Raw genomic sequence first — 25,270 nt, forward strand, 5'->3', positions numbered from 1 at the left:
CATTTCTAAGTGAACGGTAGTGTACATCTAGAATCTAGATACATACAAGATAATGCTATATGTTTAGAGTGTATTTCGTACTCCTATGTTTATTCCAAGGCTGCTCACTGCTGTGGTTCTTGTAGTGGCTGATTACTATAACGTGGAGTAATCTGCAAATAAAACACAGCAAATAACATCGTCATTACGATCATTCCAGGTCATCAATCAACATCGATTTTGTACTGTCGAATGATCTGAGCATACAGGTACAGATTACTACTAAACACATACTTTGTGACTCAATCAAAACAAAACATCTTTAAAACTGGCATGCTCTCTAGCTGGGATACAATAAGACAATATAATAAGAGTCACTCTTACCGTCAAAAAAGAGTGGCGATCTACAGCGGATCTCCCTTATCTTCTGGTTGAAGAGGGTGTTCATCCCTCTGCTCACCGACTGGCACGCGGGAGGGCAGGAGCTCCAGACTCAGACTGTCTATACTGCCACCACTGCTGGAGTCACTGTCAGACAGGCAAAGGCCATTGGGTACAGGCTTCACCTGGTGGCCATAGCTGCCATGGTTCTGGGTGCGGTGAGGGGGAGGAGTCTGAGGCTGCCAGTGCACAGCAGCCCTGCGGTTAACCGCCGGGGTTAGTGGCGAGACATGGCTTCCGTGGAACACTGCAAGAGTGGGCCTTTATCCATAATGTACTGGAGGGGAATTGGCTGGCTGGGGTCTCCAGGGTCCGTCTGACTGACAGGGGAGGATGATGGGTGTCGGGTCCGGCTCAGGGTGAGACTGGAACTGGGCCTGGGGCTGGGGCAAGGACTGAGGTTGGGGGTGGAGCTGGGGATGGGGCTGGAGCTGTGTGTGGTGTTGGGGCTGATTCAGATGTTCTGATACAGCCTGGGGTGCAGGTTCACTGATAAAGCCTATCAATGGTTCTCCTTTTCTGTCCTCAATCTCAGGCGGGTCTGGCCACTCAGGCTCAAATGCCTGAGTGGCCAGACCCGCCTGGGTTGTCCTGGCTCGTCCAATCTGCATGGAAAGACTGAGGCTGGTCCTCCAGATCTGGCCAGGCTGCCTGAAACGTCTGCATTTTGCGCTCTGGTTCTGCGGCTGAGACGACTGAAACACATCCTCCAGCTCTGGGCTTGTTGCTGTGATGCAGGGGATGGACGCCCCAGAGTTGGGGATAGTGGAGGATATGCGGACGAGGATGCCCTTCCTTTTCCCCTCCTTTTTCTCCTCCTTCGGAGAGGCACCCTGGATTTCCTCCTCCAGAATTTGCACCCTGTGAGCTCGCTTCAGTGGTTCGCTCTGAGCCCTTCTGTGGAGGTAGTCTATGCCTGCAGGTGTCAGTAACATGCTGCCGTTCCCGCTGCTCTCCTGGGAGTCCAGGTCCTTACATTACCGCTGACGAACGTCCTCTGATGAGTAAGTGGAGAGGTCCATAGAGACGGTCTTTAGCTCCTTGGTTGACCCTGTCTTTGTAGCTTTTTTCAAAAAAACCTTTACAGCATTACTTGATTTAACCTACGTGACAAAAAACAAGACAAGCTGTCATCAACTGTTGAATTCAAGAGAAAGTGAGTTGTGAATTTACTTATATTTAAAGAAAATATAAACCTTACTCTTTAACTACAGTAATACAAGTAAAGTAATACCCAGCCCAGTGTTGACCTTTCCTGTGATGTCATTTACAGCAACATGAACAAAGATGGAGGCCTCCTCCATGCCCTCAAGATATACATTGCGTTAACCTTAAATAAATAAAAATAGATAACGTAAAAATCAACCAGTTATCACATGAATCCAAAATTCACATGCATTTTGTTTTAACAGAGCAATCCATGATGATGGCACACTTGATATGTTGACGATCCAAATGTCTTCTGTCTAATGAAGTAGAGACCTGATTGCTCCATTAAATAATATCTCCAGCTGCCTTACCTGGCATCATGCTGACGAAGGCTATGGTCCTCTGTCCAATGAAGGTTCGTCCTATCGGATCATGGTCAAACACCTGGAAATGCACCAGTGCAATCTGTGACATGTGAAGGGTGAAGACCAGGGTCTCCTCCAACATGGGGTTGAACCCTGCAATGGTACAGAGAAAGAAGCAGACGATTAACTTCAATTGCATTTCCATAACATTTGATGTGCTTTTCATTCAACAGAAATGTAATAGAACATGCTTACTTGAATGAACATCTTGTTAAAATAAAATACAGAAAATACAGTTGAAGTCGGGAGTTTACATACACCTTAGCCAAATACATTTAAACTCAGCTTTTCACAATTCCTGACATTTTATCCTAGTAAAAATTCCCTGTCTTAGGTCAGTTAGGATCACCACTTTATTTTAAGAATGTGAAATGTCAGAATAATAGTAGAGAGAATTATTTATTTAAGCTTTTATTTATTTCATCACATTCCCAGTGGGTCAGAAGTTTACATACACTCAATTAGTATTTGGTAGCATTGCCTTTAAATTGCTTAACTTGGGTCAAACGTTTCGGATAGCCTTCCACAAGCTTCCCACAATAAGTTGGGTGAATTTTGGCCCATTCCTCCTAACAGAGCTGGTGTAACTGACTCAGGTTTGTAGGCCTCCTTGCTCGCACACGCTTTTTCAGTTCTGTCCACACATTTTCTATAGGATTGAGGTCAGGGCTTTGTGATGGCCACTCCAATACCTTGACTTTGTTGTCCTTAAGCTATTTTGCCACAACTTTGGAAGTATGTTTGGGGTCATTGTCCATTTGGAAGACCCATTTGCGACCAAGCTTTAACTTCCTGACTGATGTCTTGAGATGTTGCTTCAATATATCCACATAATCTTCCTTCCTCATGATGCCATCTATTTTGTGAAGTGCATCAGTTCCCCTGCAGCAAAGCACCCCCACAGCATGATGCTGCCACCCCGTGCTTCATGGTTGGGATGGTGTTCTTCGACTTGCAAGCAACCCCCTTTTTCCTCCAAACATAACGATGGTCATCATGGCCAAACAGTTCTATTTTTGTTTCATCAGACCAGAGGACATTTCTCCAAAAAGTACGATCTTTGTCCCCATGTGCAGTTGCAAATCAGTTTTGGAGCAGTGGCTTCTTCATTGCTGAGCGGCCTTTCAGGTTATGTCGATATAGGACTTGTTTTACTGTGGATATAGATACTTTTGTACCTGTTTCCTCCAGCATCTTCACAAGGTCCTTTGCTGTTGTTCAGGGATTGATTTGCACTTTTCGCACCAAAGTACGTTCATCTCTAGGAGACAGAACGCGTCTCCTTCCTGAGCAGTATGACGGCTGCGTGTTCCCATGGTGTTTATACTTGCGTACTATTGTTTGTACAGATGAACGTGGTACCTTCAGGCGTTTGGAAATTGCTCCCAAGGATGAACCAGACTTGAGGAGGTCTACAATTTTTTTTCTGAGGTCTTGGCTGATTTCTTTTGATTTTCCCATGATGTCAAGCAAAGAGGCACTGAGTTTGAAGGTAGGCCTTGAAATACATCCACAGGTACACCTCCAATTGACTCAAATTATGTCAATTAGCCTATCAGAAGCTTCTAAAGCCACTTTCTGGAATTTTCCAAGCTGTTTAAAGGCACAGTCAACTTAGTGTATGTAAACTTCTGACCCACTGGAATTGTGATACTGTGAATTATAAGTGAAATAATCTGTCTGTAAACAATTGTTGGAAAAATTACTTGTGTCATGCACAAAGTAGATGTCCTAACCGACTTGCCAAAACTAGTTTGTTAACAAGAAATTTGTGGAGTGGTTGAAAAACGAGTTTTAATGACTCCAACCTAAATGTATGTAAACTTCAGACTTCAACTGTAAATAGCTGTAGAGATAGATCCCTTTCCTGCAGTCAAATTACATAGTGGCCTCATGGGTGGAATGTTATTAATATTTGTCATAATTTCATAATTAAAAAAAGTTGTATATTTTTTTTAACGCAGAAAATCCAGTGTTTCAAACAGTTTTATTATACATTATTTCAGTTTTATGTTATGTATATAAAGTGTAATATTGGGATACAAACTTAAAATTGAATACTTTTCAACTATACCTGACATGGTACAGGTGTCTTCTTTTTTTTAAGCCCTTAACCATGTGTGTGAGATATATACTTTTGTTTCAAAGCAGAGTTGTTTAAGACTACCAAGAAACACTCTGTGTGACCCTGATTTAGCCCACTGCAGTAAAAGGTTGGTCAAGTCAATGCTCACCATTATCGTCCACCACCTTTGTCTGCTGCTTACAGCAATCAATAGGCAGACCGACGATCTCCACCTCTACAAAAGGATCAATAATCTACAACAACAACAACAATGAAGAAACATCTTCACATACAACACACAAGTGACAAGACTAAATACCTTGTAGTCTCCTCACATACAAGAGGTCAATTGAGGTTGTAAGATATGTCTCACCTCCCCTCTATCCCCCAGCATTGAGTCTTTAGGCTTTGGCAGCTGCTGCCCACTGATGATCTTCAGCACCAGTTGAGTCTTCTTTTGTCCTGGCAGAGGGTCCTCCAGCCTAGGGTTAAAGAAACCTGAGCAACACAGAGGGTAACATTCAGCCAGCAAACTCTTAGTCCAAGAATCAACTGCTGTATATTTATAGTGTTAAACTGGTCATATACTTTAAGGACAATTATAAACTGGGTGGTTCGAGCCCTGAATGCTGATTGGCTGAAAGCCGTGCTACATCAGACCGTATACTATGGGTATGACAAAAACATTTGTTTTACTGTTCTAATTACGTTGGTAACCAGTTTATTATAGAAATAAGGCACCTCGGGGGTTTGTGGTATATTGGCCATATACCACACCTCCTCATGCCTTATTGCGTAACTATATGGCCTCAACTATACAGCTAGTGGCAGCTACCTGTGTTTTCTAATAGTACCCAACCTTTATTCATGCACCTGGGCTTCAGTAAGTAGCCACAGTTGCCATTTGTTGAAAACTTGGCTCTGTTCAGTTCAAGCATGCGTCCCTCTGTTTGGTAATTCAGTGCAACTGAAAAGATAAGATAAGATAAACCACAGGAAATACATTTTGGAGTATGAACACGGCAGTAGGTTTAGATGTTTGCCTCTAAATTGCCTTGTTGAATGCATGCAAAAAGCAAAGCACTTTTAAGGTATTGTATGAGCAGGGTCTCTTATCCATATGGCATCCTGTGTTCCAGAAGGGCTGTGGGTTGAAGTTTCTGGAGTCCACACGGTAGTTGGAGGGGTAAACACGAATCAGCTGTCTCTGGTTGAAGCGCACCAAATTAACTGGCTTCAGCGCCATGATCTGGTTCACAATGCTCTCATTGAGGGAAGACACTAGCCAACTGGTCATATACACTGCCAACCAGAAAACACATACGTGCAGGTTCACACACACTGACAACCAAGAGGTAGAATGACTCCCATGCTGGAAGAACTTGTGATATTGCTGTGCATGTTGAATGAGGCAGAAATGATTTTGTCTGAATATGGATACTCCTCCCCACTTTGTGTTTCAATGTCATGGACCTGGACAGCCTTGGTGTAGTTGACGAGGTCAGACAGGGCTCGGGATAACCTCATCGTCTTCCCTTTCCTGAGGGCCAATAGGGCATATTGGCCCTCAGGAAAGGGAAGATGATGAGGTTATCCCGTGCCCTGTCTGACCTCTTCAACTACACCAAGGCTGGGCAGACATAGCTTGATGCAACGGTCAATCTAACACACCAGTTTCAAAGTTAAAGTAAATGGTTTGATAACAGTATGTCACGTTCGATTGGCTTTACTGTGGTACACAATTTGTGTTTTGTCTCTCATGATGGGGTTCTCCTGGTCCGCATCGTCTAAATGGAGCATTAGATTCTTTTTCTTCTTCTTTGTCCTCTAAATACAAGATATGAACAGTCAGCGTTTAGTGCAACAAGGGTCTTCCAGAAGGCGACATTTCTATTATAACCAGAACATGGATAGACGTTAGAGCAGTAGAACATGTCTCTCAAAGCGATGCATTGCACTGCCAGGGAATCACACAGGAGAGCAAATGTAGGCTGTAGGGGTTTTGTACCTGTGGACTATATGTAAGAAAGGTGCTATCTTCTCCCCTAAGGTACACTATATGCTATTTTAAGGTACGAACTGCAACGGTACAATTATGTACCTGTAACTAATGGTACAATGGACGCACCTTACAGGGTACCACTATAGTGACAAGCGTTTGTACCCCTTTAACTACAATTCTGTACGTTTTTTTCTGAGTGTGTATGATGATAATGACTACATTCACACACTAGTGTTAGTAAAGGTGGGTGGTGAAGGGAGTTTGTGATTTGCATTTATGCTGGTGAGGAAAGTCTAATTTGCATGCTGGAGGGAATGGTGAAGAGGAGAGATGTTAATTTGCATAAACATGATTGGAAAGCGTGGTGTGGTGAAGCGAAGACCGGGTGGAGAGGGAGGGAGGGAGTTGTATGAGAGAATCAGCTGACCTTGCGTCTGAAGCTGCCCATGATAGACCTGTGTTTCTTGGGTTTGGACTCATCTGCAGTGCCAGCAGCGTTGCCCTGAAATAGTAAAACATATTCCAGATTCTAGATTGCCTGACGACTCAAACTGAATTATTCTGCTGCTCTATGTTAGCTACATACTTCAGTCTGAGACTGCCATCGTTAATGTTGTTTGTGGTGACGTCAAAATGGGCTGTTGTACAAAACAAAGTCATCAGCGATTGGACCATCTCTAACCAGTCAGAGTATCAAAGCCAATGGCACATTTTCAAAATGCCGCTTTACCTAAGTATGTTCTGGCTCTGGGACCAATCAGAACAGTTAAAATGGGTTTGCATTCTAGAAATCATCTGGGAGGTAATCAGATCCAGACTCATGGCGGAGAAGAAACTAACGTCTGTGGGCGTGGTGGAGCGTTTGGCCGGAGCAAGGAGTTTGGGTAGCCAGGCAAGACTCTAGACTCCCTGCAGACACAATCAATCAGCCACCAGCTATCTCACTGTGGGATGATGGATTACCCAATGGCTTCGGCATCATCTTATGACAGAGCACCTGATAATATCATGAGGTATAAGATATAGCCCCCCACTCCCCGCCTGTCCCCGCCAGATCCCTCCCATCCACTGCAAAACAGCCATGAACTGAAAAAGTTTCAGACATCCGCTAGGCTTACGGTAATGAGACACTCAATGATGCCTCACATTGGGCTATTATGCCACCTAGAGGGGCTTTAGAAACATAACAAATGTCCTGGGATATTTTTACTCAAAACATTGATATTTTGCCCTTAGTCTATTTTAGCCTAAACAGTAGTAATGGTCTTACATCTGTGTTTATCTGGTTGTCATCTTCATCCTCCTCCTCCTCCTCTTCCTCACTCTCTTCTTCCGACACATCCCCCTCCTCTGCATCATCGTCAATGTTAGCTGGGAGCTTCTTTCCCTGATGAATAACAAACAGTCTGTTTACTACCTTATTATTTCAACAGAAGGTGTTCAGTAATGTTGTGTTTATTTGGGTAACGTTTCATGATTTGGAAATTGTCGCTATGAAAATGACTGAGTGCTTCCATTGGTTGAACAACAAATTGACAAAGAAAAGACTGCTCTACCTTGACTAGAACTTTCCCTTTCCGGAGCTCCGGGGAGGGCAGCTTTCTGAATTCATTCATATTGACTGTAGACAGGTCCACCTTGTCCTGGAGCACCTCCATCAGATACTCAGCCATTTTCTTCTGCTGGGGCACTGTGCAATGGTTCTCTATGGATAGGATCACTGGGTACCTGGGGATGTATGACACAACCATAGAGATAGATAGAGGACTCTAGTGCCCAAAAGCATGTTTTAGCATGCAGCGCCATTGAGGACTTTCACAATTTTTAAGTAGTCAACTGGGAGGGACTTCCTATGGGTTAAAGAAGGATCACATAATTCCATCCAGGTCATCAGGAGGGATCAGCCAATGAATTATGTATGGGAAAAAAAAGAAAATGTATGCACTCACTAACTGTAAGTCGCTCTGGATAAGAGCGTCTGCTAAATGACTAAAATGTAAAATGTAAATGTAATTGTACTTTTAAGCAAACATTCCACAACTGCAGGTGGCAGTAAATCGCAAACCTTGGCTTTATACAGTGAGGGAAAAAAGTATTTGATCCCCTGATGATTTTGTACGTTTGCCCACTGACAAAGAAATTATCAGTCTATAATTTTAATGGTAGCTTTATTTGAAAAGTGAGAGACAGAATAACAACAAAAAAATCCAGAAAAAGGCATGTCAAAAATGTTATAAATTGATTTGCATTTTATTGAGGGAAATAAGTATTTGACCCCCTCTCAATCAGAAAGATTTCTGGCTACCAGGTGTCTTTTATACAGGTAACGAGCTGAGATTAGGAGCACACTCTTAAAGGGAGTGCTCCTAATCTCAGTTTGTTACCTGTATAAAAGACACCTGTCCACAGAAGCAATCAATCAATCAGATTCCAAACTCTCCACCATGGCCAAGACCAAAGAGCTCTCTAAGGATGGGACAAGATTGTAGACCTACACAAGGCTGGAATGGGCTACAAGACCATCGCCAAGCAGCTTGGTGAGAAGGTGACAACAGTTGGTGCGATTATTCGCAAATGGAAGAAAGACAAAAGAACTGTCAATCTCCCTCGGCCTGGGGCCATGCAAGATCTCACCTCGTGGAGTTGCAATGATCATGAGAACGGTGAGGAATCAGCCCAGAACTACATGGGAGGATCTTGTCAATGATCTCAAGGCAGCTGGGATCATAGTCATGAAGAAAACAATTGGTAACACACTATGCCGTGAAGGACTGAAATCCTGCAGCGCCCGCTAGGTCCCCCTGCTCAAGAAAGCACATATACAGGGCCGTCTGAAGTTTGCCAATGAACATCTGAATGATTCAGAGGAGAACTGGGTGAAAGTGTTGTGGTCAGATGAGACCAAAATCGAGCTCTTTGGCATCAACTCAACTCACCGTGTTTGGAGGCGGAGGAATGCTGCCTATGACCCCAAGAACACCATCCCCACCGTCAAACATGGAGGTGGAAACATTATGCTTTGGGGGTGTTTTTCTGCTAAGGGGACAGGACAACTTCACCACATCAAAGGGACGATGGATGGGGCCATGTACCGTCAAATCTTGGGTGAGAACCTCCTTCCCTCAGCCAGGGCATTGAAAATGGGTCGTGGATGGGTATTCCAGCATGACAATGACCCAAAACACACGGCCAAGGCAACAAAGGAGTGGCTCAAGAAGAAGCACATTAAGGTCCTGGAGTGGCCTAGCCAGTCTCCAGACCTTAATCCCCATAGAAAATCTGTGGAGGGAGCTGAATGTTCGAGTTGCCAAACGTCAGCCTTGAAACCTTAATGACTTGGAGAACATCTGCAAAGAGTAGTGGAACAAAATCCCTCCTGAGATGTGTGCAAACCTGGTGGCCAACTACAAGAAACGTCTGACCTCTGTGATTGCCAACAAGGGTTTTGCCACCAAGTACTAAGTCATGTTTTGCAGAGGGGTCAAATACTTATTTCCCTCATTAAAATGCAAATCAATTTATAACAATTTTGACATGCATTTTTCTGGATGTTTTTGTTGTTATTCTGCCTCTCACTGTTCAAATAAACCTACCATTAAAATTATAGACTGATCATGTCTTTGTCAGTGGGCAAATGTACAATATCATCAGGGGATCAAATACTTTTTTCCCTCACTGTACCTGTTCAAACGACACACTCCAGGTGGCAGTATGCACCCATTCAGTTTGTTTACCAACTCATAGAAGTAGTAGAAGAAATGGACTACTTCAAAATGTAGATGGCCTCAATGGCACTCCCTGTACTCTCACAGACTGCAGAATGAGACGGATACAATGTTGCGTCCTCTAACTATCTCCATGGGCACAACATATTGGAAAATACAGTGAGTTGCCCATGAACGGTTTGCTATTGCTATCTATACCTGGGCAGGATATGGTGACAAAATGAAGGTACTTACTGATTCCTTGTAAAGGCATATTTGTTAATGGTTTCAATGACGTCTTTGAAGAGGATCTTGGATGTCAGGGTGTAGCCATGATGAATAGTAGGTTCCCCGTCTGGTCCATCCCAGCAGTCCACTGAGAGACACAGAGAAAGAGTGAGTTAGTGATCAAGTGAGTGATCGAGTGAGTGATGACGGTGGTAAGTACTGATAGGAGAACAGCACTGAAATGTTTTGGGTAGGGAGGCAGTTAAAGGGTCAGGATAGTGTCTAAGCTCACCTTCCACACAGCGACAGCCAGCCTGGAGCACGAAACAAAACTGTGTTTGACATGAGGAGTTAAGATAGACAGAAGACAGGTAATGCAATGGAACCCACTGCAAACAAAGTGCCTCAGCATGGATTACTGGAGCATAGTGCTGAACACATACATTTTTACAACCACAGCCATCTGTTCTGTTCAGCGGTGGCCATATGCCCTGGTCTTCCTCTAGCATGCTCCTCCTGTACAGCAACCAACCTGCGCTCTCTCAAGTTACGGCTAGGAAACCCTGACACACGACAACACATCCATCATACTGGCTCCAAGCTAGGATTGGAGATCAAGTTGTCAGGCCATGATCTTTGACCCATAAAACCCATTTGGAAGAGTCTTGTCACAGTAAAACCCTGTTGCTGACTTTTACAGTAGCCTAGGGCAGCGGTTCCCAACCTGTGTTCCGGCGGGGGTATCAGTCATTTTTAGTTGTTATTGTATTTTATAACATTTTAAATAATGCTTTTCTTTAAAATATAATATTACAGTTGGTAGTATAAATGGTATCATAAGCAATTTTGCATTACTTTTCACAATGCAAATTGTTTATAATAATAATAATAATAATAATAATAATAATAATAATAATATGCCTTCAATCTGTTAGATTCACTGTGAAAACTGACTCTAAATTTACCAGCCAGGATATTTTATGTAAAGAAATTAGGTGACTCTAAAATGGTGGTTCTCAAGAGTTATGACAGTGATTTGGTGGGGAACCGCTGGTGGTTAAGCCCTCTTCTCTTTCAGACAGAACTATGGGATAGCTATAAACGACACGGTACATTGTGTGACAAACCATGGATGTCACGCTCTGGCTCCGGGACTGTGTATTTTGAGCCAGGGTGTGTTCATTTTGGTTGTGTTTCATTGTTTGGTCGTGTGACTCCCAATCAGTGGTAACGAGTGTCAGCTGTCGGCTCGTTATCTCTGATTGGGAGCCATATTTAAACTGTCAGTGTTCACCTTAGTGTTGTGGGTTTTTGTTCCTTGTCAGTCATTGTAACGGAGGACTTCACGTTTCGTCATTGTTTATTGTTTTCGTGCTTAGGCTTTAATTTAATAAAGTCATGTTCACCTTCAACGCTGCGCATTGGTCCTCCTCATTAAACGATCGTGACAGAAAAACCCACCAAGATGGGACCAAGCAGCGTGTCCAGGAGCCGTCGCCAGGGAGATCCCTCACAGATCTCCTTCGCCTCCTGGACTGGGTCAAGCCGAGTGAGGAGGAGAAGGGCTTGACACTATGGCAGAAGGGCGAGAGGCTGGCGGGGGATATGGAGACCTGGTCCACGGGTAGGAGAGACGGCCCGAAAATTTTTAGGGGGGGGCTCACGACGTCGGACCAGCAGGAGGCCGCGATAGAGCGGTCCAGTGGGTTGCCGGAGAAGGCCGCCGGGTTACGGGGGCCACTGGTCGAAGAGGGGATGGAGGAAGTAGAGGCACGGCGAGAGGTACTGGCGTGTGTTGCCAGTCCGGTCCGGCCCGTTCCAGATCCCGGTGTAGGACCAGTGGTGTGTGTCCCCAGTACAGTCCGGCCCATCCAAGCTTCCCGCACCAAGCCAGTGGTGTGCGTCGTCAGCCCGGCTCTGCCCGTGCCTGCTCTCCGCATCAAGCCTGTGGTGCGTCTCGTCAGCCCGGCTCTGCCCGTTCCTGCTCTCCGCACCAGGTCTGGGGTGCGAGTCGTCAGCCGGATTCAGCCCATTCCTGCTACTCGCACCAAGCCAAGGGTGCGAGTCGTCAGCCGGATTCAGCCCATTCCTGCTACTCGCACCAAGCCAAGGGTGCGAGTCGTCAGCCGGATTCAGCCCATTCCTGCTACTCGCACCAAGCCAGGGATGCGAGTCTTCAGCCTGGTGAGGCCTGTTCCGGCTCCACGCACCATGCAAAGGGTGCGTATCGTCTGCCAGGTCCGGTCCATTCCTGCCTCACGCGCCAAGCCAGGGGTGCGCGTCGGCAGTCCTGATCCAGCTAACTGGGTCAGATCGGACTGGGGACACTGCGGGGGGATTGTAGTAGGGTGGTGGTCAAGCCCGGAGCCGGAGCCGCCTCCGAGGAGCAATACCCACCCAGCCCTTCCCTATTTGGGGTGTAGGCGCGGTCGGAGTCCGCGCCTTTAGGGGGGGGTACTGTCACGCTCTGGCTCCGGGACTGTGTATTGAGCCAGGGTGTGTTCATTTTGGTTGTGTTTCATTTTTTGGTCGTGTGACTCCCAATCAGTGGTAACGAGTGTCAGCTGTCGGCTCGTTATCTCTGATTGGGAGCCATATTTAAACTGTCAGTGTTCACCTTAGTGTTGTGGGTTTTTGTTCCTTGTCAGTCATTGTAACGGAGGACTTCACGTTTCGTCATTGTTTATTGTTTTCGTGCTTAGGCTTTAATTTAATAAAGTCATGTTCACCTTCAACGCTGCGCATTGGTCCTCCTCATTAGACGATCGTGACAATGGAAGGAAACCTGAAATGCAAGCTCTTCCAAACTAGTTTATAATTGATGCTTGGTTTTGTTTTATATATGTTTATCCACATGATAAATATAATGACCTTCTGTAAAACTACTGTATTGTAAAATATGACAATTTCTTGTTATTGTATTTTAAGATGTAATGAGAAACATGAGAAACATTGAGATACAAGAATAATAAGTTGACTACGTACTCACTCAAACCGTTAGACACGGACACGAATGATCTGCTTGGCGTGTTGACACACTGGTGGTTTGTTGTAACCGAGTATTGGTGCTAAACCGTGTTATTGGAGGCTGGCATGCTAGTTGGCTTTGGCGTCATAGGATTCGGTGTACCAAGTTAGCTAGCTGAATAAACTAAGTTAGAGTCTATTCCTAGAAACATTGAACTGCTGTAGTTTACAACAATTATAATTTCTAAAGTGGAAGTTGGGAGAGTTATATTTGAGTGTTTCAGTGAAACGTAAGTGAAGGAGGCCCCCCTCTCTCGCTTTCCCAGATGTTTAGTTCATTTCATTCAGATCTCCTTTACATTATTGTAGCCTTTCTCTGTAGCCTGTCAACTATGTGTCTGTCTATCCCTGTTCTCTCCTCTCTGCACAGGAGTTAAGGATGAGACACAGAGACCAGTGACCAATTACATAAAGACATTACTTTTAGTGTGTACAGTGAGGGAAAAAAGTATTTGATCCCCTGCTGATTTTGTGCGTTTGCCCACTGACAAAGAAATGATCAGTCTATAATTTTAATGGTAGGTGTATTTGAACAGTGAGAGACAGAATAACATCAAAAAAATCCAGAAAAACGCATGTCGAAAATGTTATATATTGATTTGCATTTTTATGAGGGAAATAAGTATTTGACCCCCTCTCAATCAGAAAGATTTCTGGATCCCAGGTGTCTTTTATACAGGTAACGAGCTGAGATTAGGAGCACAGTCTTAAAGGGAGTGCTCCTAATCTCAGCTTGTTAGCTGTATAAAAGACACCTGTCCACAGAAGCAATCAATCAATCAGATTCCAAACTCTCCACCATAGCCAAGACCAAAGAGCTCTCCAAGGATGTCAGGGACAAGATTGTAGACCTACACAAGGCTGGAATGGGCTACAAGTCCATCGCCAAGCAGCTTGGTGAGAAGGTGACAACAGTTGGTGCGATATTTCGCAAATGGAAGAAACACAAAAGAACTGTCAATCTCCCGGCCTGGGGCTCCATGCAAGATCTCACCTCGTGGAGTTGCAATGATCATGAGAATGGTGAGGAATCAGCCCAGAACTACACGGGAGGATCTTGTCAATGATCTCAAGGCAGCGGGACCATAGTCACCAAGAAAACAATTGGTAGCACACTTCGCCGTGAAGGACTGAAATCCTGCAGCGCCCGCTCAAGGTCAAGAAAGCACATATACAGGCCCGTCTGAAGTTTGCCAATGAACATCTGAATTATTCAGAGGAGAACTGGGTGAAAGTGTTGTGGTCAGATGAGACCAAAATCGAGCTCTTTGGCATCAACTCAACTCGCCGTGTTTGGAGGAGGAGGAATGCTGCCTATAACCCCAAGAACACCATCCCCACCGTCAAACATGGAGGTGGAAACATTATGCTTTGGGGGTGTTTTTCTGCTAAGGGGACAGGACAACTTCCCCGCATCAAAGGGACGATGGACGGGGCCATGTACTGTCAAATCTTGGGTGAGAACCTCCTTCCCTCAGCCAGGGCATTGAAAATGGGTCGTGGATGGGTATTCCAGCATGACAATGACCCAAAACACACGGCCAAGGCAACAAAGGAGTGGCTCAAGAAGAAGCACATTAAGGTCCTGGAGTGGCCTAGCCAGTCTCCAGACCTTAATGCCATAGAAAATCTGTGGAGGGAGCTGAAGGTTCGAGTTGCCAAACGTCGGCCTCGAAACCTTAATGACTTGGAGAAGATCTGCAAAGAGGAGTGGGACAAAATCCCTCCTGAGATGTGTGCAAACCTGGTGGCCAACTACAAGAAACGTCTGACCTCTGTGATTGCCAACAAGGGTTTTGCCACCAAGTACTAAGTCATGTTTTGCAGAGGGGTCAAATACTTATTTCCCTCATTAAAATGTAAATCAATTTATAACATATTTGACATGCGTTTTTCTGGATTGTTTTGTTGTTATTCTGTCTCTCACTGTTCAAATAAACCTACCATTAAAATTATAGACTGATCATGTCTTTGTCAGTGGGCAAACGTACAAAATCAGCAGGGGATCAAATACTTTTCCCCCTCACTGTATCAAAATGCATCCTATGTGACATGACATCCCTGGAATTACATGTGTTGCTACTCATGATTTTACACAAACGTTAGAAATGATCCTATCCTAATCTAATCAAATACCCACAGGCTGATGATATTCAGGTCCTATTCTATTAGTCAAATGGGTGTGTTATATGCTCTTTTAGGCGGGTCCATAGTCTATATTCACCAATCGGTCATGAGGCCACAGGTGCCCTATGAGTGACATGCTCCACAGTGACAGAGTAAAGGATATTGGTCCCTTTTGCGTTGTCTCTTCGCCAGACTGTCCTCGTCACTGATGCCAGCCTTGACGTATTTCAGGCCAGTAATCCAGGTGTGGGCCTCATCTCCGTTAGCGGAGACCAGGTCAAGAGACTCCACGTGGTCGCCATGGTAAATACTGAAGCAGCAGTTGGGGTCAAAGCGGTTGTCGGCAAAGCGCTGGAAGATCTCAGACCTCTTCCTGTCACACACCTCATGGATGGAGTCAATGGTTACTTGGGAGTGGGGAGAAACAACATTAAAATGAATGGGAATTAAATCCAGGTCGTTATTGTAAAATAGAATGTGTTCTCAATGACTTAGCTGGTTAAATAAAGGTAAATAAATAATAAAAAAATAATCCAGCAGTAAATTAGCTGTAAAACCTACAGTGGGGGAAAAAAAGTATTTAGTCAGCCACCAATTGTGCAAGTTCTCCCACTTAAAAAGATGAGAGAGGCCTGTAATTTTCATCATAGGTACACGTCAACTATGACAGACAAATTGAGATTTTTTTTTCCAGAAATTCACATTGTAGGATTTTTTATGAATTTATTTGCAAATTATGGTGGAAAATAAGTATTTGGTCACCTACAAACAAGCAAGATTTCTGGCTCTCACAGACCTGTAACTTCTTCTTTAAGAGGCTCCTCTGTCCTCCACTCGTTACCTGTATTAATGGCACCTGTTTGAACTTGTTATCAGTATAAAAGAAACCTGTCCACAACCTCAAACAGTCACACCCCAAACTCCACTATGGCCAAGACCAAAGAGCTGTCAAAGGACACCAAAAACAAAATTGTAGACCTGCACCAGGCTGGGAAGACTGAATCTGCAATAGGTAAGCAGCTTGGTTTGAAGAAATCAACTGTGGGAGCAATTATTAGGAAATGGAAGACATACAAGACCACTGATAATCTCCCTCGATCTGGGGCTCCACGCAAGATCTTACCCCGTGGGGGCAAAATGATCACAAGAACGGTGAGCAAAAATCCCAGAACCACACGGGGGGACCTAGTGAATGACCTGCAGAGAGCTGGGACCAAAGTAACAAAGCCTACCATCAGTAACACACTACGCCGCCAGGGACTCAAATCCTGCAGTGCAAGACGTGTCCCCCTGCTTAAGCCAGTACATGTCCAGGCCTGTCTGAAGTTTGCTAGAGTGCATTTGGATGATCCAGAAGAGGATTGGGAGAATGTCATATGGTCAGATGAAACCAAAATATAACTTTTTGGTAAAAACTCAACTCGTCGTGTTTGGAGGACAAAGAATGCTGAGTTGCATCCAAAGAACACCATACCTACTGTGAAGCATGGGGGTGGAAACATCATGCTTTGGGGCTGTTTTTCTGCAAAGGGACCAGGACGACTGATCCGTGTAAAGGAAAGAATGAATGGGGCCATGTATCGTGAGATTTTGAGTGAAAACCTCCTTCCATCAGCAAGGGCATTGAAGATGAAACGTGGCTGGGTCTTTCAGCATGACAATGATCCCAAACACACCGCCCGGGCAACAAAGGAGTGGCTTCGTAAGAAGCATTTCAAGGTCCTGGAGTGGCCTAGCCAGTCTCCAGATCTCAACCCCATAGAAAATCTTTGGAGGGGAGTTGAAAGTCTGTGTTGCCCAGCGACAGCCCCAAAACATCACTGCTCTAGAGGAGATCTGCATGGAGGAATGGGCCAAAATACCAGCAACAGTGTGTGAAAACCTTGTGAAGACTTACAGAAAACGTTTGACCTGTGTCATTGCCAACAAAGGGTATATAACAAAGTATTGAGAAACTTTTGTTATTGACCAAATACTTATTTTCCACCATAATTTGCAAATAAATTCATAAAAAATCCTACACTGTGATTTTCTGGATTTTTTTCCTCATTTTGTCTGTCATAGTTGACGTGTACCTATGATGAAAATTACAGGCCTCTCTCATCTTTTTAAGTGGGAGAACTTGCACAATTGGTGGCTGACTAAATACTTTTTTCCCCCACTGTATTTCATCAACCCGGACTCAGGGATAGATGTAACATAGTAAACAAAAATCTGGGACACTCAAATTACATTTGGTATGGTACGTATTAATTTGTGGATGTCCATCATCCATTTCGTATGATATGTTATGAATTACAAATCATAGGATATGCTACAAATTTCAATTCGTACAATATGTTACGAATTTGCAATAGGTATGATATATTGCGAATTCCAATTTGTTGTGCTAACGTTAGCTAGGTGGCTAACACTAACATTAACTAGGTGGCTAACGTTAGCGAGGCTAGGGGTTAGGGTCAGGGGTTAAGGTTAGGGTTAAGGTTAAGGTCAGGATTTAGGTTAAACGGTTAAGGTTAGGGTTCGGGAAAGGGTTGCAAAGTAGCTAAAAAGTAGTAAGTAGTTGCATAGTTGCTAATTATCTAAAATGCTAAAGTTGTCAGTGATGAGATTCGAACACGCAACCCGTAATATACGCATACCCATCCACCCCAACCAACACACCCTCCTTTAATTTCTGCCTTAACTAACCTTCTGTCTTATGTAACCATACCATATGTAACATATCATACTAGTCTAGTCTATATGAGTAATTAGGTGGTAGCTAATACACATGCAGTATTGTCATTTGCACATTGTGTTCGAATATCAAATGGAATAGGACTGGTAAACAGTTGAATGTAGACAAAGTGGAAATACAAGAGTATTCCTCAAAGTACTAGTCTGAAACCCTATCTGAAACATTCCTTGTGTGTCTCACTTTTAGCCTTATCGTGCTTCCTGGAGGGCCTCCAGCAGATGCAGGACTTGTGTTCATCCAGGTAGAAGAACCTGGCTAGACCCTTTTTCTTCCCTTTCAGTTTGGTCATCTGGGTGCCAGTCTGCATGGTGCACATTCACATCTCCACTGCAGACACGCCACAGAGAGGGAGGAGCACACACAGGGTTAACATCAGATGGCCTTTGTGCTCATACAGTACAGAGCTTTCTGTCCCTGTACTGTACTTGTGTGCCCTAAAAGAATAGCATTTCGGCCCACCCTTACAAAAAAAACACATCGCATTTTCACGTGAAATAGCTGTTTTCACATGTTGAGCTTAAATTTCACGTGAAACCATATTTTCACATGTATTCAATTTAGAGTTCACATGTTAACCCCACCCTTTCACATGTGAAAATAAAAACTTGTTTTCACCTTATGTGAATAGCAGTTTCACGTGAAAAACTTTATCATGTGAAATTGCATTTTCACATGTTACAAACAATCACATGTAAAAATCACATTTGCAGTTTCACATGTAAGAAAACTCTACATGTGAAAATCTCACTTTCACATGTGGAATTGCAAGTTCCCATGTGAAAAACAATCAAGTTCACATGTGGTGGTGAAATAATGTTATTGTAGCGGGTGATGTTGGACGGAGTCAGACGCAGGAGAGTAAATAACGGAATAAACTGTTTAATCAATAAACAGAGGTACGCAGCAATGCGTAATGCACACCAGTGCGGACAAACGGCGCACTGGGGAAAATAAGGCACACGGGTGAAATAACCCAGAGATACACAATGTAATCGAGCTCCACCAAGCTATCATCTCCTCTACAATAAACAATCACACACAAAGACCAGGGGGCAGAGGGAACACTTATACAGGTACTGATGAGGGGATATGAACCAGGTGTGTGTAATAAACAAGACAAAACAAATGGAATGAAGATATGAGGAGCGGCAGGGGCTAGAAAGCCGGTGACGACGAACGCCAAAGCCTGCCCGAACAAGGAGAGGAGGCAGCTTTGGAGGAAGTCGTGACAGTTATTCTCCTCACATGTGAAAAGGTGGTGGAATTGCAAATTCTGTAACGCCATTCTGTAAAAAGGTAACTTAAACGCCATTCTGTAAAAAGGTAACTTAGACTACCTGAGTATAATAATTGAAGTGTGTTAAAAATATATAATTTCTGAGCCATCCATTCGGAGTGTTACTGCTGCAGGCACTATCTTCTTCATGCATTGGTCAGTGACTGTTGGAAGAAGCCCAGTGAAAAGAATAGAGAAGCTAGCGCTGTCTCCTTATTGATCCTGTTTAACATACACTACATTACCAAAAGTATGTGGACACCTGTTCGTCAAACATCTGATTCCAAAATCATGGGCATTAATATGGAGTTGGTCCCCCCTTTGCTGCTATAACCAGGGGTGCACATACCTGGTACGCAGGTACGCAAGCGCGACAAAAATCAGGAATGCGTAATGCCACTTGTGTTACTACGCGCCTTTGCGTACTTGACCGATCTTCTCATCTAACTTTACACATGACATGTTGCTTGTCAACTACTGTCAGGGATGTCCAAAAAGCAACAGACATTAAGCAGGTTCTTTGGCGTTTCGCCACTTACAAAGAAACGCCAACTGGAGCCAGAGCAGAAGAAAATACTTTTTTCGGAAAAGTGGCTCCAAGATGTGCAGTGGCTTGAAGCTAACGATGAGCGCACTGAAATGTGGTGCAATATTTGCCGCTCAAATCCACATCTAGCAGACAAAACAGGTGCATTTTATAAAGGCTCAAAGAATGTCAACCATCCTTTATTTGACAAACATGAAAAGAGCAAGGAGCACACGAATGTGGCGCAAGCCATTGCTAAAAGCTAGCCGAGAAGAAATGTCCAGTCGCCCACTTGCCAGATGGCGAGACAAGCTGAATGAAGAACAGCGGCAAGCTCTGTTTAATATTTTTCTCCTCGCCTTCCATAAAGCTAAACACGCACGTCCCATGTCTTCCTATTCTGAGTATGTTCCTTTACTGAAGCGGCTAGGAGTAAATGTCGGAGGTGCATATCATTCACGTGAAGGGTGCACACGGATCATGCAGAGCATCGCTCACACCATCAGCGGAGAGTTACGAGCAAAGTTGCAGTCTGCTGAATTTTGGGGGCTGCTTTTTGATGGATCTGAGGACATCACAAAAACTGAGCAGGAAATCGTTTACATTGTGTCTGTGTCCAGCAACGGAGAGTTTACTTCGGACTTTATTGGACTGATTGAATTGGGTGCTGACCGAACCGCGCAGGCCATAACAGACGGACTTGTGAGACTTTTCCAGGACACAGGCTTGGATGACTGGACAACAAAGTTGGTCGCTGTGTGCACATACGGGGCTGCTGTCAACGTAGGTATCTACAACGGCGTTGTGCCAAAACTCCGGCAACTTGCTGCGGTTGGAGACTCCCTTGTGCACATTCTGTGCACCGCACACACACTGGAGAATTGCGCGAAATCAGCTGATCGCAATGTTCCTTACTGTGAGACATTTAATCGCTCTGTGGTAAAGCTGCTGCTGTTTAATTTACAAAAGCAAAAAAAACTGCTGCACTGAATAAGCTATGTGAAGAAAATGGGATCTCCTTTGTGAAACTGGGTAAGTTTCATAATATCTGATGGTCTGCATGGAGGCATGAAACACTGTTAAAAATATCAAGACTATTGCCAGCCATTAAAATGCAACTGGTTACGAGTGATAACAGTGACTTGCAGCATATCTGCACAGAGCGTTTTCAGTGCTTTCTGTCAAACATGCTTGACATTTGCAACATTTTGAAGACCACATCCATTAGGTTTCAGAAGGAAAAGCTGACCATTGGAGAATGTAAGGATGAACTCATGGTGGCCATTGGACAGTTCACACTTCTGCTTGATGGTGAAAGCCACAGGGCACACACTGTTTCCAATGCTGATGCTGACAGAGACAAGACACACGTACTCAGGGGGTAAATTGAAGAGTTTGAAATCAGATATGACTCCCTCAAGTCATGTGATCATTTCTCTGTATTTGTTAGGCTATGGTTCAACCCAGCACTCAGAGAAACAAACACGACAAAGGGAGTGGAAGAAACAAAAATATTTAATAAAAGTAAAAATTGTCTTAGTCCAAAAAACAACTGAAGTAAAGGAACAGAGTGGGCTAGTCGGCTCCGGAGGAAGGAGAGGCTGAGGCAGGCAGGCAGGCAGGCAGGCAGACCGACAGGCAGGAAGGCAGGCAGGTTGGGAGGTATGTCCGAAACGCTCTGGTAAGAACAACGATCTGGCGCCGGTGGAGAGCCATGCCCCGGAATAAGTAGTGCAGGTTGATTAGAGAATAGGATGCAGCTGCGTAGGCAGGAATCACTGGAAACAACCCGCAGCTGCACAGGAGAGGCAGATCCTGAGCACGCCCCCTGATCCACTCCAGACACACCCACATAAAGGGGACAAACACACATACAGATACAACAGACACAGAGGGGACAAAACAAGGAGGAAGGGAAACAGAAAAGGGAGAGACAAGCTGCCCACATAACAGTATTTGATCCTTCAACATGGCCTCAGGAAACGCAAGACCTCCACAGTTTTGGAAACACAACAGTTTGCATCATTCTCAAGAAATATGAGGCCACCTTGCAACTTGACAAAGATACCACTGTGACAGAATGGATGCGCTTAAAGCAGGCAGGAAAACGCCTGGGAGCCTCTTCTGTGTATGACTTGGTCCAAATAGTAAATACAAGTAACCCAGATGCTTACTCCAACATCAACAAGGTGGTTAAGCTGTCTCTTACACTGCCTTTAAGCAGTGCAGCTTGTGAGAGGGATTCTCACATCTCAACATAATAAAAACCAAGTACAGATCTCGTCTGTCACATGCTCGTCTCTCAGCCCTGATGCACATTCACCTGTCAAAGCAGACCACAGAGACATTTGACCCAAAGCCTGCTGTTGACCTGTGGATGGAGACAGCTAATTGGAGGCTCAACCAAGGACAGGGAGGTGCATCTGCAGCATCTTCATCATCTACCATGCAGGAAGCTGAAGCAGAGGACAGTGGGGGGCGACACTGAGGAGGACAGTGGGGCGACACTAGGAGGACAGTGGGCGACACTGAGGAGGACAGTGGGGGCGACACCGAGGAGGACAGGGGGGGCGACACCGAGGAGGACAGTGGGGGCGACACCGAGGAGGACAGTGGGGGCGACACCGAGGAGGACAGTGGGGGCGACACCGAGGAGGACAGTGGGGGCGACACCGAGGAGGACAGTGGGGGCGACACCGAGGAGGACAGTGGGGGGCGACACTGAGGAGGACAGTGGGGGCGACACTGAGGAGGACAGTGGGGGGCGACACTGAGGAGGACAGTGGGGGGCGACACTGAGGAGGACAGTGGGGGCGACACTGAGGAGGACAGTGGGGGCGACACTGAGGAGGACAATGGGGGCGACACTGAGGAGGACAGTGAGGAAGACTGCACTTATTAAGACCATGCTACATATGGGGTGAGTACCAGACACCATCTGCTGGAACTCACCTGAGTAACTCACTGAAAAAGTTATGTGCACCCCTGTCTATAATAAGTATATAGGTTATAGGTTGAGAGCTTTTGTGAAAGAGCACAGTTAGAAAGATATGGCATATAGAAGCAAACCGGATGGACATCATGAAAATGATCGGAGAGGTTGAGGGTAGAGGAAGTTCAGGAGTAAAAACAAACAAAATAGAATTATTGTAAAATTGACTGTGTCCATAAAATGTATATAGTATGTATAAGCTGGAAGTAGAGGCCTAAGTGTTGTTGTTCACTAGTTTACTCCAATTAGGGAAGGGGTGGTGGGGTTGGAAAGTAATAAAGGGAAATATATATTTTTAAAGGATATGTATATATGTATGTATATGTATGTATGTGTATATGTATGTATATGTATATATAATTTATATATGTATATATATATTTGCGAGAAAAAAAAAACATATGGGGAATTGGAAGTGATGCAGACAATTACATTGAATGAAGTTAACATCTATCTGCAATATTAAAGCTGATCTACCCCCCCCCAAAAAATAATAAAAATAAACTATAACAAAATATATATATAAAAAAAGTCCCCGCAGCAATGTTCCAATATCTAGTGGAAATCCTTCCCAGAAGAGTGGAGGCTGTTATAGCCAGGGGTGCACATAACTTTTTCAGTGAGTTACTCAGGTGAGTTCCAGCAGATGGTGTCTGGTACTCACCCCATATGTAGCGTGGTCTTAATAAGTGCAGTCTTCCTCACTGTCCTCCTCAGTGTCGCCCCCACTGTCCTCCTCAGTGTCGCCCCCACTGTCCTCCTCAGTGTCGCCCCCACTGTCCTCCTCAGTGTCGCCCCCACTGTCCTCCTCAGTGTCGCCCCCACTGTCCTCCTCAGTGTCGCCCCCACTGTCCTCCTCAGTGTCGCCCCCACTGTCCTCCTCAGTGTCGCCCTACTGTCCTCCTCAGTGTCGCCCCCACTGTCCTCCTCAGTGTCGCCCCCACTGTCCTCCTCAGTGTCGCCCCCACTGTCCTCCTCAGTGTCGCCCCCACTGTCCTCTGCTTCAGCTTCCTGCATGGTAGATGATGAAGATGCTGCAGATGCACCTCCCTGTCCTTGGTTGAGCCTCCAATTAGCTGTCTCCATCCACAGGTCAACAGCAGGCTTTGGGTCAAATGTCTCTGTGGTCTGCTTTGACAGGTGAATGTGCATCAGGGCTGAGAGACGAGCATGTGACAGACGAGATCTGTACTTGGTTTTTATTATGTTGAGATGTGAGAATCCCCTCTCACAAGCTGCACTGCTTAAAGGCAGTGTAAGAGACAGCTTAACCACCTTGTTGATGTTGGAGTAAGCATCTGGGTTACTTGTATTTACTATTTGGACCAAGTCATACACAGAAGAGGCTCCCAGGCATTTTCCTGCCTGCTTTAAGCGCATCCATTCTGTCACAGTGGTATCTTTGTCAAGTTGCAAGGTGGCCTCATATTTCTTGAGAATTATGCAAACTGTTGTGTTTCCAAAACTGTGGAGGTCTTGCGTTTCCTGAGGCCATGTTGAAGGATCAAATACAGAGAAATGATCACATGACTTGAGGGAGTCATATCTGATTTCAAACTCTTCAATTAACCCCCTGAGTACGTGTGTCTTGTCTCTGTCAGCATCAGCATTGGAAACAGTGTGTGCCCTGTGGCTTTCACCATCAAGCAGAAGTGTGAACTGTCCAATGGCCACCATGAGTTCATCCTTACATTCTCCAATGGTCAGCTTTTCCTTCTGAAACCTAATTGATGTGGTCTTCAAAATGTTGCAAATGTCAAGCATGTTTGACAGAAAGCACTGAAAACGCTCTGTGCAGATATGCTGCAAGTCACTGTTATCACTCGTAACCAGTTGCATTTTAATGGCTGGCAATAGTCTTGATATTTTTAACAGTGTTTCATGCCTCCATGCAGACCATCAGATATTATGAAACTTACCCAGTTTCACAAAGGAGATCCCATTTTCTTCACATAGCTTATTCGGTGCAGCAGTTTTTTTTGCTTTTGTAAATTAAACAGCAGCAGCTTTACCACAGAGCGATTAAATATCTCACAGTAAGGAACATTGCGATCAGCTGATTTCGCGCAATTCTCCAGTGTGTGTGCGGTGCACAGAATGTGCACAAGGGAGTCTCCAACCGCAGCAAGTTGCCGGAGTTTTGGCACAACGCCGTTGTAGATACCTACGTTGACAGCAGCCCTGTCTGTGCACACAGCGACCAACTTTGTTGTCCAGTCATCCAAGCCTGTGTCCTGGAAAAGTCTCACAAGTCCGTCTGTTATGGCCTGCGCGGTTCGGTCAGCACCCAATTCAATCAGTCCAATAAAGTCCGAAGTAAACTCTCCGTTGCTGGACACAGACACAATGTAAACGATTTCCTGCTCAGTTTTTGTGATGTCCTCAGATCCATCAAAAAGCAGCCCCCCAAAAATTCAGCAGACTGCAACTTTGCTCGTAACTCTCCGCTGATGGTGTGAGCGATGCTCTGCATGATCCGTGTGCACCCTTCACGTGAATGATATGCACCTCCGACATTTACTCCTAGCCGCTTCAGTAAAGGAACATCCTCAGAATAGGAAGACATGGGACGTGCGTGTTTAGCTTTAT

General features: G+C 44.8%; 1 protein-coding gene across 1 annotated transcript; it reads right to left on the reverse strand.

The window, feature by feature from the left end:
* Positions 1 to 1,345: 1,345 nt before the first annotated feature.
* On the reverse strand, positions 1,346 to 18,194 carry LOC121575763 (1-phosphatidylinositol 4,5-bisphosphate phosphodiesterase eta-2-like). Its single transcript, XM_045223216.1, is given in 16 exon segments — positions 1,346 to 1,417; positions 1,671 to 1,750; positions 1,941 to 2,087; positions 4,229 to 4,313; positions 4,433 to 4,557; positions 4,919 to 5,027; positions 5,177 to 5,348; positions 5,501 to 5,599; positions 5,774 to 5,886; positions 6,489 to 6,563; positions 7,332 to 7,448; positions 7,618 to 7,789; positions 10,021 to 10,141; positions 10,286 to 10,325; positions 15,286 to 15,554; positions 18,068 to 18,194. Coding segments are annotated over 16 exon segments (1,923 nt in total).
* Between the last annotated feature and the right edge of the window lie 7,076 nt (positions 18,195 to 25,270).

The sequence above is a fragment of the Coregonus clupeaformis genome, chromosome 10 (assembly GCF_020615455.1).
Source record: "Coregonus clupeaformis isolate EN_2021a chromosome 10, ASM2061545v1, whole genome shotgun sequence".
Lineage (NCBI taxonomy): Eukaryota > Metazoa > Chordata > Actinopteri > Salmoniformes > Salmonidae > Coregonus > Coregonus clupeaformis.